We start from the raw sequence: 13,683 nt of genomic DNA on the forward strand, positions 1-13,683 counted from the left end.
TGTCCATCAAAGTTTGCAGAATAGAAATATTAGCTCCTCCACGATATATATGTTCAACTTGTTCGCGATAGACTACCTTTAATGGCACAACACTCCTACATCGCATCCGCATTTAGCAGCTTTGATGGAAGTTAGCTCTCCGAACCCATCGGCACAGTGAACACAATGTTCATCGTGCCAAGATAGTGGCTCGGAAAGCGGCCTGTGTCGCAAGATGCCCCTGTTGGTTTCTACTGCCATCTAACATTCCTTTCACTGCCCTCTACCCCTGGGCTAGGCCTAATCAGGACTCTTCAGTCTTCTCCTATGTATTTAAGTTATCTTCATCTGGCTTACTAGCTAGATCTCCTTTTCTAGACAATGGGAATCGTTAATACCAATTTGCGTTAACTAGGAAAGATCTAATTCTTGGAGCATTGCATGATGTACCTAGAGTACTCTAGGACAGACTGTCACGTGCGGACGCGCATGTTTCGTGGAACGACGCGTCCTCTGGCCGCTTCACAACTTGATCTTGCTGGGTAACAGAAGGTTCATCACATTCATACAGTAATTATACTCCATCCAATTAGCCAGTCAGGATGGAGTTACTGGTACATGTCTGCGCGAAAACCAGCAGAGAAAGGGACGAAGAATACAGACGATTCGCAACATCATATCGCAATTTCGAACTCTCCAGAATCCATCACTTGGATTCAAAAGTCCCTGATATCCAGGCGGTGCAAGGCCAACCCCAGTCCAATTCTGACTTTGATTTATACCCTCAAACGCAGAGCGTGATCGGGGAGTTGCAGCGTTCGTCCGAGGAGCAATATATTGAAGAAACCGAGTCTCTATCACCTGGGGACGACGAAGATGAGGAATCGGACCCTCCCTTGAACACCACGGATGCACTCGAGGCAGTCCAAGCGCTTTGCGCAGAGAAGCAATCTTTTTCCTCAGTCCTAGTCCCATCATCTCAGATCCTAAGTAGTCAATCATTTATCGACAATACGCAAGAGGCCCTCGATGCTCTCCAGCACTATGTTCCATTCATTCCTACCAATCCCACACAGAAGCCGTCTAGCAAAGGCAGTGATTTAAAGAGGAAGGCACCTGAGAAAATGCCACCAACACAAGAAACGGGGTTTGGATCGCCGCATATGACCCAAAGAGCCGTATCCGGACCTCTCAGATCTCAGTCACCGAGCCAAAGTCAAAGCTACACCCAAATTCAAAGCATTCAGACCTCAGAGCTGCCCTCGAGTTTTGATTGCTTCTCGAAAGACCGATTTCCCCTCAAGGTGCTACAGACTTCCATGGTTCATGCGACTTCCCCTGCACAGGGGATTAAACGTTCTCTAGCATCACCGCGGAAAGATATTAAAATCTCAAGAGTCAACGCTTCAAAGGATATGACCGGCAGAGGAGGGGTACGAACAAGGTTGCCCACGAAACATATCGGGCAAGAGGAAAGGGAACCTGTTAGCAGTGGTCCCAGCACTACGTTTGAGCCTGTGCGACGACTAAACAAGGAGGTGGGTTTTATATACGGGAGACACCAACCTCGACCTCGGAGTGCTCTACCGGAAGCGGAGATTACGCCGTCGAAAGACGGGTCATACAGCCCTCCCTCCCCAGTCGCATATCAACCGCCGCCATCATCTGCAATGAAGAATGATACGATACATACCACCAACAAAACGGTTCCTGACGTGTCCCCCGAACCACCAAGCAATCTGCCCGCACCATTATCCCTCGAGCTGTCTACAGAACTCCCCCCAATATCCGCCCTACCTCTAGAATTCCACTCGCCGCTTCCTACAACCAGCAATCTCGATCCAAGTAAACTTCCGTCCTGGATCACCAGGACACTTGCGAAAACCACAGCGGATCCTTTGCTTCGACGACAGTACCGTCCGGAATCAGTATCTCGACCAGTCAGGCCAGGGGAAAGAGGCCATTGGCAGTTTGAGACGAGGCAATGGGATGTTGCTCGCCAAGTCGAGTTCTGGGATTATTTTGGAAAGATTCTGGAAGATGGCAGGTGTGGTTGGGGTGTATGGGCTGCGAGACGATACGGGGAGGGCTGCGAGGAGTCCCCAACCGGATTTGCTAATGATAGGGAGGGATCGACGAAAAGGGTGACCTTCGCCCAAACGGGAGAGGCAGAAGGCGAAACGACAGCCCCAGACAGGGGACTTGGAATAGTCAAGATATATTGCTGGGCCGAGATTATAGAGCATATCTATTTGCTCGTATATGTTGCAAGCCACAAGTGCATCAGGTCGACCGCAGCAGAGTGGATTGATGGGTCGGGTAAGGTTGTCGTCCGCATGAGACAAGAATCAAAGAGCAATGTTGCTCGATAGCTGTTGAATACTGGTGGGCCCTAACTAATCAATACATATAAAACATTTATCGTACTGACGACGCTTGACTCCAGGCAATTTCCTCAATGCCATTCACTTGCTATGCACTGATCCAAATACTCCAGCGGGTTCGCTCTCGAATGCTAGCTACCGCGCTCTGAGCTTCCTATTTGGCTCGTCTAGTTCTATCTCTGACGCGTTATCAGAATCGTTGGAATGATCCAAGTCCCTACAGTTTGTCACTGTCCATCTATTTGATTTTGACCACCTAGCCAGTCTTAGATCGACCACTTCTACCACTTCTGCCCAAGCACACCTTTCGGCTAGCTGCACAGCAATAACGAGCATGTTCATCTTCACTATTAGGACTACCGCTCAGTGACAGGCGCGTGACGGCTGCCAACAACCACGAGCTACCACCGATGCAGACAAGAACGCAAGATGTCAACAACGACCAAACCGTGGGGAAATGCAAGGAACACTGGGACGCGAAATAGTCGACGAATTCTTAGGCAGAATCGACCTTACCAAGCCAACATCTCTTGATAATCTCTCCGTACAATAGCCCTGACACATTTGGGAACCCATGCGACTTATACCGTCTCTCCACTTCGTCGCTAGGTACGTCCTGATAAGGTCGTTCTCTGTTATAATGTTATACATTGTACCCCCAAGACTGAAAAATCGTCCTTGATAGTCTGCGGGGAATTCCAGTCGAAGTTCGGCGGTTCAAACCGTGTCCCAGGACATGCCGTTGCTTGAGAACTGTTTAGAGAAGAGCCGCCAAAGTCTGAAATCGCAGGTGCAGGTCCTTATCGAGCAGAAAGTTCTTTGGCTCGACATCACAGTGCATGATGTTAGCAGAATGCAATAACTGTAACCCTTCAGCGGCTTCTTAGATCCAGCGTGGCCGCTGTGGGAGATTGATGGTTTCGCTATGTGCGCTCAGGTACGAACTGAGGCCACCATAAGGTATATACTCCAGCATCAAAACACAATTTTCAGGGTCGCAATTGATCGGCTTTACTGAGCGCGGGTGAAGCGACAAGACCTTATAGATAGTAGCTTCCACGGTGAGATCTCGTCGGCAGACTGCTTCTCTGCTCTTGGCCAGGGCGATTTAATGACATCGCCAGATGGGAGACGCTCTATGGTACCCGTGACTCCACCGGAGAGGAATTCGCCCTTCAAGTTCACGCTAATCTGTTCGACTCGCCCTTGGATTGGGCTTCCTTTCGCGTCCAGTATTGGAGTCTGGTCGGCAGACATGACGGTTGCTCACGCGGCAAGACACCTGTAAGCGGTCGGAAGAGACAGAAGTGAGTGCTGGATAGAATAATAACTGCGTAGGGTATTTAAGAGCGGTGTATTCCGTAATAGTAGAATATATCAGGAATGAATGCAATGGAGATACGGAGGCGTCTTTAAAAGTCTTTTCCTGGTAACTACACCGAAGTGGACTTTGGTGATCAAAAGGAATGTGGATTTGGGATGTCTCCCGCTACCCACTATGGTAATAGCCTAGTCTTTAGACCATGTCATCACCTCGGGACAACTGGTGACGACCTTTAGCGATGACGGTTCACTACACGATCCCTGTCTCATCTCCAGCTCCATCTTCGGGCCATATCACTCTACCGTATCATGATTCTCGTGCGAGTTAGACCATTGAATTGTTGATCAATTCTTCCTTTGCCTGCTTCCGCGGCTTGACCGTCATATTCCTGCACTATCAGTACGGCTATAAATTCTATAAATTTCCCTCCTCCCTTATCCTCCCCCAGTCCTCCCCGTATCTCAATCCCATCACCAAATTACCAGGTTACGTCACTCCTCTCCCGAAAATGACGCGAAATGCGCCTTCAAAAAAGCTCAGCGGCGCCGAGGTCGCGATGCACAACTCGAAAGATTCCTGCTGGGTGATCGTCCACGGCAAAGCCTACGATGTGACCGAGTTCCTTCCCGAGCACCCAGGCGGGCAGAAGATCATCCTCAAATACGCTGGCAAAGATGCCACCGAAGAGTTCGACCCAATCCACCCGCCGGACACGTTAGAGAAGTATTTAGATGGCAGCAAGCATTTAGGGGAGGTGGATATGAGTACGGTGGAGCGGGAGGAGAAGGCGACGGATCCGGAGGAGGGGGAGCGGCAAAAGATGATCCAGAGCAAACCGGATTTGGAACAATGTTTCAATCTTACGGACTTCGAGGCCGTTGCGAGGAGGGTGATGAAGAAGACCGCATGGGCATATTACTCAAGTGGAGCCGACGATGAGATTGTAAGTCTGTCCTCAAGCCACCCTCGATCCCCCTAACCTCCCAGACAATGCGCGAAAACCACGCCGCCTTCCACCGCATCTGGTTCCGCCCTCGCATCCTCCGTAACGTCGAACACATCGACCTCTCCACCACCATGATTGGCACCCCAGTCTCCATCCCCTTCTACGTCACCGCCACCGCCCTCGGCAAGCTCGGCCACCCCGAAGGCGAAGTCGTCCTCACCCGCGCCGCGCACACCCACCAGGTCGTCCAAATGATTCCCACCCTCGCCTCCTGCTCCTTCGACGAGATCGTCGACGCTCGCCAGGGCGACCAGGTCCAGTGGCTACAGCTCTACGTCAACAAGAACCGCGCTATCACTAAGAAGATCGTGCAGCATGCCGAGGCGCGCGGGTGCAAGGGGCTGTTCATCACCGTCGACGCGCCGCAGCTAGGGCGCCGCGAGAAGGACATGCGCAGCAAGTTCAGCGACGTCGGGTCGAGCGTGCAGAACTCGTCCGGAGACAATGTGGATCGGAGCCAGGGCGCGGCGCGCGCGATCTCGAGCTTCATCGACCCCGCGCTCAGCTGGGATGATATTCCCTGGTTCCGGAGCATCACGAAGATGCCGATTCTTCTAAAAGGTGTGCAGCGGAAAGAGGATGTGCTGAAGGCGATTGAGGCGGAGGTGGACGGCGTGGTGTTGTCGAATCACGGCGGTCGGCAGCTGGACACCGCGCCATCGGGGATCGAGGTGCTGGCGGAGGTGATGCCGGAGCTGCGGGCGCGAGGGCTGTATCCGCGGCCGCCCGGGGCGCCGCGGTTTGAGATCTTCATCGACGGGGGCGTGCGGCGGGCGACGGACATCATCAAGGCGATCTGCCTGGGGGCGACGGGGGTGGGGATAGGGCGGCCGTTCCTGTATGCGATGAGCGCGTACGGCGAGGCGGGAGTGGGGCGGGCGATGCAGTTGTTGAAGGACGAGATGGAGATGGGGATGCGGTTGATTGGGGCGCGGAGCATCGCGGAATTGAATCCGGAGTTGGTGGATACGCGGGGGTTGGCGGCGGGACATACGAGTATACCGCGAGATATGCTGAGTGAGAATGTGTATGACTCGTTGAGGCAGCCGTTGTGGAAGAGCAAGTTATAAAAGGGTTCGAGGACATCTGAATACCAATTCTTGTCGATACTTGGCGGACTATACATATCACGGTGGCGTTTTCAGCATCATGGCTCTCCTACATTACAAGATTTCAAGGAGGCATTGTATCCCCCTCAATATCTTCTCGCTTCACGGACTAGATAGAGAGAGAGAGATTCATACTTCACGGACTAGATACCAATATCAACATTTTTCCCACGTCAATGGCAACTCCTGCTTAAACACGTGATCCGCCGAGTCCGCGGTAATCAGTCCTTGCGCCTGTTCATTCCGACTCTGCAACCCGATCCGCAATGTAATCCGTACACTGTTCTTTGAATTCGCCTGCTTGCCACATGGGCTCGTCGCACCGCGCTGGTTGCCACTATGCAGCAGATAATCCTCCGACAGCGGACCTCTCAACGACTTCGAAAAGCGCGTCTAAAAAGAGTTAATACCACGCCTCGCATCTTTTCGATTGTGTATTTCTGTACCTGATCATTCTTCCCCCCATGCCCATACCCACTCGTAATCGTCCCCGTCACCCCCGACTCCAAATTACAATACCCTCGATAATCCGCCGCGTCGATCCGATACCTCCAGTTATCCGGCACGTCCAACTTCACCGTGACGGCACAGTACTTGCTATTACTCCCCTTCGGCACTTTTGGCCCGATGGTGGCCTCGAAATTGTCGAACATCAGCGTCATGATGCTGTTGTCGGCGCTGATGGCGACGCTGAAGGTGCCGGGGGGGCAGCCGTTGTTGCCGGTGCCACCTTGCGTGCGGTCAGTAGCGGCGAGGGAGGACATGCCGGAGGTGTCGACAGAGGGGCTGGTGACTTGGACGGAGCCGGCCGGAGGGCGGGATTGGGCGAGGGAGAGGGTGAGGAAAGGGAGGAGGTGGAGGGGATGGAAGCGCATGGTGGATGTTGGCTTGGATGGAAAGTTTAAACAATACGAACTCGATAGAATGATAGGAGCGAAGAGAGATATCGAAAGAATAGGACGACTACATCGCTAAATATACTCAACGCTGAGAGCTGACAACCTTCTGCGCTTTAGTGGACGTAGATGAAGAATACGACAAACCGGACAGATCAACATCGAGAGAGTAAGATCAAGAGACTCAAAAGAACCAAGCTCGTATACGGAAGATTACCTGGCCAAGAAATAGAGCAGTTAATCTGTAAGGCTGCGGCCCTACATTAAGCCTTCTGCCCTACATGAATCGAATGTACCGACGGTGTTTGATATTGACGAAGAAGTCAGGGTACTGCGATGGTGAAGAAAAATTGATCGACAATCCTAGCGCTTCTTCACGTCGATCGGACGGACCACATGGATCGGTCAGGGACACTCAGGGTTCAGCCATCCCAGCCCGATCCGGTAGCACTGGATATAAATATCGGCAGCCCGGGATCATGCTGATTGATGTTCACGGAACTTATTCGTAATGCAAATCGTACAGATGACGCCGGAAGAAGCGCTGACCAAACCCAAACCCTCGCGATGCCATGGATAGCGCCTGACGATGAAATATACCCCGCCATCCCGGCGGACCGAGTCTCCGTATGCCAAATGGGAAGTATCAGACCGTGACCGAAAACAGGTAGCCCTGCACATGATTTACCTCCGCGAAACCAGCTCCATTCCCCGCATCACCCCTTCCTACCCATCAACAACACCTCCCACCCCTCTCCCCTCTCCGTGCCCTCACCTCCCCATCCCACCTCCTCACCTCCTCCCCACCTTCCGCCCCATCCCCACCTCCCGGCGCAATGCCCGGCAACCCCAACCAACTCCGTCGCTTATCCCCATACCCCACCCGAAAACTCCCGCCCCCCTCCTCCCCCCCAGGCTCGCAGTCGAAATACCCCCCCGCCCCACTATACCCCTCCAACCCCAGCTGCGCCGCCTCCGCCGCCTGCTGCTGCTCGACTAGCCGCCGAGTGATCACCCGGAATACCTCGTCGACGCCTTCGCCGGTGAGTGCGCTGATCTCGTGGCAGGAGTCCCAGCCCACGTCGGTGGTCCAGAGGTTGTGGGTGCTGGAGCGATTAGAGGGAGGGGTAGGGAGCGGAGCGTGGTTGGCGCGCGATTGCCCCGCGGGGAGAGATGGCCCGGGGAGCCCGTGTGCCGTGAGCGGGGGTGTATGCGACCTCGGCAGATTTGTCTGCGCGGACGCATAAGTCGACAGCGACGGACGGGACACGCCACCTGCTGGCGTAGTGAGGAGCGTGCCGTTTTGTAAAGGCGGTTGCGAGGGGTAGAGATGTTCCGCGACATAGGCGATGCAGCGCTCGAAGGGGACGGCGCGCTGGGACGGGTGTTCGGCGACGACGTCGGCTTTAGTGCCGACGACGTGGATGATGGTGGAGGGGTGGAGGTTTTCGCGCAGTTCGAGGAGCCAGCGGCCCATTTCGGCGAAGGAGGAGGGGGAGGTGATGTCGTAGCAGAGGACGGCGGCGTTGGCGCCTGGGAGGAGTGAGTAGGTGTTCGATGTTTTGAGGGATTAAGGGGTGGGGTCGTACCTCTATAGTATAGTTTGCTGATGCTTCGGAAGCGCTCCTGGCCGGCGGTGTCCCATATTTGTAGGCGTACCACTGCTTGCGAATCGACGTCGACTACTCGCTTCGTCAAGAAGGATGCGCCGATTGTTGATGCGGTCCCAGGCGGGGAGAAGGCGCCTTTGACATATCGGTGGACGAGGGAGGTTTTGCCAACGCCTTGGGAGCCTAAGACTACAATCTTAGCCTCCAAACTGTTGCTCATCGTTCGTGTGGTCGAATTGCGGTTCGATTCGGATGGCCGGGGTGGTGCTGAGGATGGACGAAATGTTTGGCGATACACCACATACCCTCGGGGATGTTTGAACGAGAGAAACTATCCGCAGTAAAGAATATATCCTCTTCACCAGAAATTCATTGATCACTCGCTGTTTGAGAAGACTGTTGTAGTAATAGGGAGTTTCGGGGTAGTTTAATGAACGGGTGGGGCACTGTAAACAGATCGGTGCATATCAAAACAAAGCGGGATCTGGCACGGTGCAGGATAGCCGGGGGGATGGTGGCTTTCAACGCAGGGAAATTCACAGTACTGCGATGTATAGGAGATAGGAATCACTTTGTTGCATGCGAGACACAGTGTAGGCTGAGGAATACATGTAAGAAAGCCCAACAGGAGAAAGGGTCCAAAGGGTCCAAAGGGTCTTGTGACGCGAATTGAAATGCGACGTCGATCGGTGGATCCATGACATCCACCTGCAGTGAGGACGCCTGAGGCCATAAGGCGGGAAGTGAAGCTGATATTCATCCGAGTTGATTAGAGATTCAGTTCATGTTTAGTCAAGCTCAGTCCATTTTATGTTAATGGTCATGTTCGGTTGTAGTGGCAGCAGAGTATAAATATTAACATTATTCCTATAGTCATACAAATTCTATTACTCGTCCTCCAAGCTAGATCTTGATAATCACCTTCCCCCTCGAATGTCCCCCCTCGACCTTTGCGAACGCCTCCTTAAATTCCTCCAACGGAAACACACTATCGACAACCGGCTTCAAGTCCCCACTCTCAATAACCGGCGCGAGCTCTGCCAGCTGCTCCCCCTTCGACTCCATAATGAAGAACGAATCCCGAATCCCCTCCGCCACCCCGCTCGGCTTCCTCATCTCCGGCGGCTCCCGAATCCCCAACAAGATCCCCCCCTCCCTCACCGCCGTCCATGCATCCGCAAGGGTCTGGCCCCCAAGCATATCAAACACCAAGTCCACTTTCGGCTGCGCCCTCGCCCACTCCCCCAGCGACGTCTTCCTATAGTCGATCACCTCCGTCGCACCCAAGCTCTTCACGAACTCCACATTGCTCGTCCCCGTGATCGCGATCACCGACCCCACCCCCGCCGCCCGCGCGAGCTGCACGGCGATGACGCCCACCCCTCCCGCGCCGGCGGTGATCAGCACCCGTTTCTTCGCGTTCTCGGCACGCCCGGCCGCGTCTTTCCATCCCAATTTCAGCTCCCCGTGCTCGAACAGCGCCTGGTAAGCGGTGAACGTGCTCAGTGGAATCGAGGCGGCCTCCTCCCAGCTAAGGTTCGCCGGCTTGGCCGCGAGCTCGGCGGTTTTGGCGACAGTGTACTCGCGTGCGTTCCCGGTAATGTGCGCGGGGGTGCGGGTGTAGATTTCCGTCCCTGGGGGGAAGGGGGAGTTGGGGGGGGCAGTGATCACCTCACCGGAGAGGTCGTAGCAGGGGACGAGGATTTTGCCGGGTTTGAGGACAGAGTCGGGGAAGTTCTTGCCCCAGAGGAGCTCGCCGGCGCAGGGAGCGGTGGCGTGGACTTTGATGACGTGTTCATCGGTGTTGGGTTTGGCGGACTGGAAGGGGAGGGAGGTGAGGATGAGGTCGGTGGATTGGATGTCTGGTTGGAGGACGGCGCGGATCGTGGTGGGGAGGCTGGTAGACGACATGGTGGTGGTATGGTATGGGGTTTGTTGACGACAGAAATGATTCAAGGGACGTGGATTCGCAATAGGACTTATTGCTGACGTGAAGGACGTTGCTTTGAGGTGTTTTGCAATATGAGAAAGACGATGCATTGCTTGATGATAAAAACCAACTTACCGGCAGCATCGAAGTCATTTATACTATCCGTTTCAACCTACCGCAGGACCCACATCGTATACTCCTCCCGCCGAGATTTCTGACCACCTCTTCAGAGGCATCGTGTAATTTCGAAGTCGGCGTTCCGCGATGACGAGGACGCGACTAAACGCGACACCGGCGTACGGTATCTTGACTAAACATGTTGACTCAGCAGCCAAGACAGGCTAGGCAATCTAATTGGCCAATCAGGGGGCGAATAAATACCCGAGCGGTGTCTCGGGTTATGAGGTGGGGAGCGGAACGGAAGCGCTTGACGGCGTTTTGAAGACTCGAAGTGCCGGGGGAGACGTTGACCTCCCCCCTTGTCTCCTGCAACAGGAATCGGGAACCCATTGGAGAAAAACGAGGAGAGAACCTGTCACAAGAAGCTATATCTGCCCTTCTCCTAGTCTCCTAGTGGCTAGTAGGGGCGTCCCTTTTTGGGGATGGTCATGGAACAGCGAGCTTCCCGGCGAGGCAATCAATGCAACTTGGCGACATTGAGTCAGAGTCCAGTAAGCAGCTGTTCAACCGGCCGGAGATGCACAATTGCGCGCCGACGAATCGGTAGAAGATGCGGCTTCGTCTATTTCTTTGCTACCAATTGCCATAGGTAAGGTAGATAAGGTACAGCCTGGTATACAATCCCGGATGTGCTCCGCACAGCGGAAATATCACCAATGTTAATCTCTGCCATCAAGTTCGAGTCCATGGCATGTCTCTCCATATTGCGACCGGAAACAGGAGGAAGATTCTGATCGAGGCGCATCTTGGATCAAAGATTCGGTGACGGTCATTAACATTGTCCAAATTAACATCATTCGCTAGTCTTACTATTCTTGGAACGGAGCTGCGAGAGTGTACGGGGTGCTCCCGACCCCTCACGCCCACCAAGCCTACACCAGTTATCTCTCTTCATCAAGTCTTTTTTTTCTGCGTCAGGCACAAACACTAAACAGGTAGCCTTTTATGTCCAAGAAACCACTCTGCCCCGTTTATAAGGTATTCAGTGCTAGTTGGCAACCCCAATTTGGATTCGGATTACCCAGATCAGTTCCTGCCGCGGGTATGCAGGCGTCGCAGGATAGTGCGACAGGGAAGTCGGGTACTCGAGTGTCGTTAGCATGCGTGCAATGCCGCAGCCGTCATCTCAGGTGCGATGCCGTCGATCCAATCTGCAGCAGATGTAGCGAGACGGGTAAGCCGTTCGTCGATCAGCGCCTCGACATCGATCGTACTGATCCTGATAGGCACTGCGTGCACGTATCTCAAGTCTCGACGGGGTGGACGACCACGCGTCCGACCACTCCCAGGACCCGACCCAACAGGGTCAGTGCCGTTACCTATGTCGTTACCGATGTCATCGACCACAGTGGTAACTAGCCTCCCGATGTCCGAGCCCCTCAACCACAGCCCTGCGCTGGTCACACCCGGCACACACGACCGCTCCGCCGTCCCCAGCTCCGACAGCTCCAGCTCCGGCACTGACGATCTACGAGCCAGCGCGACGCAAGATCCGCTGCTCGATCTCTACTACCACTACTTCCACCACGGGCACCCCTGCGCGCTGCCCGCGCGGTTCATGGCCAGCTTCACGACGCAAGAAGTCCACTCGAGCATCCCCGGGATGAGCTTGCTGGTGGCGGTGATGCAGTTCATCGGATCGCTGTACTCCACGAAGATCGCGTCCGACCCGCTGGAGGAGCGGGTGAAGATGGCGATGATGGAAGGCGAGATGACGCCGTCGCCATTCGAGGTGCAGGCGTTGACGTTGTATGCGATTGCATCGTACTGGTGCCATGACGACGAGGCAGCCAAAAGTGTCATGGGCGGCGCGAGCGACAAGGCAATCGCGCTGGGGATGAACCTGCAGAGTTTTGCAGACGCGAACTCGGGCGGCAATCCGATTCTAGCGGAGAGTTGGAGACGTACATGGTGGACCTTGTATCTCGTGGATGCGCATATTGCTTCCAGCACTCACGCTGCTATCTTCCGAACAAGTCAACGGACCGTCCCTGCGACCGTTGATCTACCCTGCGAGGAGGATGCATATGAATCAGGGGTAAGTTCACCAAGAATCTGTCCGTACATCCACTGAACATTGTAGAATATCCCCATTCCTCACACTGTCGAAGACTACGACAATCGAGAATTCATGGACGATGATGTGGAGTTCTCATCGTTTGCTTACCTGGTCGGGCTACTCCGTAGTGTCGATCACATCTGCATTGGCATGTCCAGAGAGTCTCTTGAAGACGTGAGAGCCATGGCGGCCAATCACGACGCAGCTTGCAATGGATGGGTGAACTTGCTCGCGAAGTCGAAACGGAAGTTGTTTCGGGAAGACGGTAAAATAGATGAGCTCTTGTTCGGGGCGAACATGGGTGTTTTGATGTAAGTTGATGAATATTACCCCTATCCAGCCCCGTGGTCAAAACAGCCTGGGTTGGCTACCTCATACCATCCACTAACAACCCAGCTACACCGTCGACATCCACCGCCAACTCTCCACCCTCTCTTACTCCCCCATCGAATCCGTCTCCTCCTGCGCCCCACCGCCACCCCCCAAACGCCTCACCTCCGTCTACGCGCGCGACGCGCACATCCACACCGCTAAGGTCCTCCAAGCCATCACAAAGATGACCGAAATGCTCACCCTGCCTGCCCGCACAGCCCAGCACACCCCTTTCGCCATCTGCATGACCGCCACCACCACCATCGCTCACCTCGCTGCCTGCAAGCACGTCCTCCGCGGCGACGCCCTGCTGCTTGCCCGCGAGCGCATCCGCGTTGCCATGGGCACCATCGAGATCTTCGCGGAGGTGTGGCCGCGCGCAAAACGCGTACTCAAAGAAGTTAAGACTGTCGCACGGGAGCTGCTGGCGCTTGGCCCCGGACTGCAATCGCGGGCGCTGGACGCGCAGGCGGGGTTGCTGAACGCGTATATCCCCGAGGTGCCGAACCAGAGTCCGTTGCTGTTTACGAATTATTTTCCGGGGCCGGATTTGAGTGCTTATACGGAGTTTTGTAATCAGACGACAGGGTTTGGGTTGGGGATGACGGATACGGAGTCGAATTCGAGTAGCGATGTGGTGTCGTTTGAGATACCCGTCGGGACGTTTTGAGGCTTATATTACGTCGGGAGTCCGGGTATTGGGATGCCGGGGTGGATAGGCTATCTGCAGGCCGAGAGTGACTCAGCATGTCGTAGGACTGTTACGTCTTGGGTCTCCTCGGATGGATTGAGCACTTGTGTTCTTGTGCGAGGAGTTGGGGTATATATAACGAA

At 54.4% G+C, this 13,683-nt stretch overlaps 6 protein-coding genes across 6 annotated transcripts; 3 read left to right on the plus strand and 3 right to left on the minus strand.

The window, feature by feature from the left end:
• Positions 1-246: 246 nt before the first annotated feature.
• P152DRAFT_229927 (uncharacterized protein) lies at positions 247-2,604 on the plus strand. The gene is made up of 2 exons (XM_033674554.1): positions 247-2,364; positions 2,426-2,604. Exon 1 carries the CDS (start codon positions 582-584, stop codon positions 2,349-2,351), a length of 1,770 nt encoding a protein of 589 aa, XP_033536331.1. The 5' UTR covers positions 247-581; the 3' UTR covers positions 2,352-2,364; positions 2,426-2,604.
• Positions 2,605-4,113: 1,509 nt separating this feature from the next.
• On the plus strand, positions 4,114-5,968 carry P152DRAFT_229948 (uncharacterized protein). The gene is made up of 2 exons (XM_033674555.1): positions 4,114-4,630; positions 4,675-5,968. The coding sequence occupies exons 1-2, from the start codon at positions 4,196-4,198 to the stop codon at positions 5,761-5,763; spliced, it is 1,524 nt and encodes a 507-aa protein (XP_033536332.1). The 5' UTR covers positions 4,114-4,195; the 3' UTR covers positions 5,764-5,968.
• P152DRAFT_369553 (uncharacterized protein) lies at positions 5,959-6,524 on the minus strand (the record flags this gene model as incomplete). The annotated part of the gene is made up of 2 exons (XM_033675484.1): positions 5,959-6,195; positions 6,249-6,524. Coding segments are annotated over 2 exons (513 nt in total), but the record flags the coding sequence as incomplete, so codon positions are not given.
• A 733-nt stretch (positions 6,525-7,257) lies between these two features.
• On the minus strand, positions 7,258-8,948 carry P152DRAFT_430590 (ras-domain-containing protein). Its single transcript, XM_033677394.1, has 3 exons — positions 8,288-8,948; positions 7,967-8,231; positions 7,258-7,915 (listed from the first exon to the last, which is right to left on the minus strand). Exons 1-3 carry the CDS (start codon positions 8,526-8,528, stop codon positions 7,432-7,434), a joined length of 990 nt encoding a protein of 329 aa, XP_033536334.1. The 5' UTR covers positions 8,529-8,948; the 3' UTR covers positions 7,258-7,431.
• Positions 8,949-9,211: 263 nt separating this feature from the next.
• Positions 9,212-10,219, minus strand: P152DRAFT_392395 (NAD(P)-binding protein; the record flags this gene model as incomplete). Its single annotated transcript, XM_033676148.1, has 1 exon — positions 9,212-10,219. The coding sequence occupies one exon, from the start codon at positions 10,217-10,219 to the stop codon at positions 9,212-9,214; it is 1,008 nt and encodes a 335-aa protein (XP_033536335.1).
• A 1,243-nt stretch (positions 10,220-11,462) lies between these two features.
• P152DRAFT_464689 (uncharacterized protein) lies at positions 11,463-13,519 on the plus strand (the record flags this gene model as incomplete). The annotated part of the gene is made up of 4 exons (XM_033680581.1): positions 11,463-11,592; positions 11,645-12,456; positions 12,502-12,788; positions 12,874-13,519. 4 exons carry the CDS (start codon positions 11,463-11,465, stop codon positions 13,517-13,519), a joined length of 1,875 nt encoding a protein of 624 aa, XP_033536336.1.
• Positions 13,520-13,683: the final 164 nt, after the last annotated feature.

The sequence above is a fragment of the Eremomyces bilateralis genome (assembly GCF_010015585.1).
Source record: "Eremomyces bilateralis CBS 781.70 unplaced genomic scaffold P152scaffold_4, whole genome shotgun sequence".
In the NCBI taxonomy this organism is placed as follows: Eukaryota; Fungi; Ascomycota; class Dothideomycetes; order Eremomycetales; family Eremomycetaceae; genus Eremomyces; species Eremomyces bilateralis.

What these genes read in the sequence shown, in the direction of transcription:
- P152DRAFT_229948 (XM_033674555.1), top strand. Translation starts at nt 4,196, where the DNA reads ATGACGCGAAATGCGCCTTCAAAAAAGCTCAGCGGCGCCGAGGTCGCG. An exon ending in GTGGAGCCGACGATGAGATT is followed by an intron (nt 4,631 to 4,674) that starts GTAAGTCTGTCC and finishes CTAACCTCCCAG; the next exon opens with ACAATGCGCGAAAACCACGC.
- P152DRAFT_430590 (XM_033677394.1), bottom strand. Translation starts at nt 8,528, where the DNA reads ATGAGCAACAGTTTGGAGGCTAAGATTGTAGTCTTAGGCTCCCAAGGC. An exon ending in CAGCAAACTATACTATAGAG is followed by an intron (nt 8,232 to 8,287) that starts GTACGACCCCAC and finishes CACTCCTCCCAG; the next exon opens with GCGCCAACGCCGCCGTCCTC. An exon ending in ACTACGCCAGCAGGTGGCGT is followed by an intron (nt 7,916 to 7,966) that starts GTCCCGTCCGTC and finishes AAATCTGCCGAG; the next exon opens with GTCGCATACACCCCCGCTCA.
- P152DRAFT_229927 (XM_033674554.1), top strand. Translation starts at nt 582, where the DNA reads ATGGAGTTACTGGTACATGTCTGCGCGAAAACCAGCAGAGAAAGGGAC.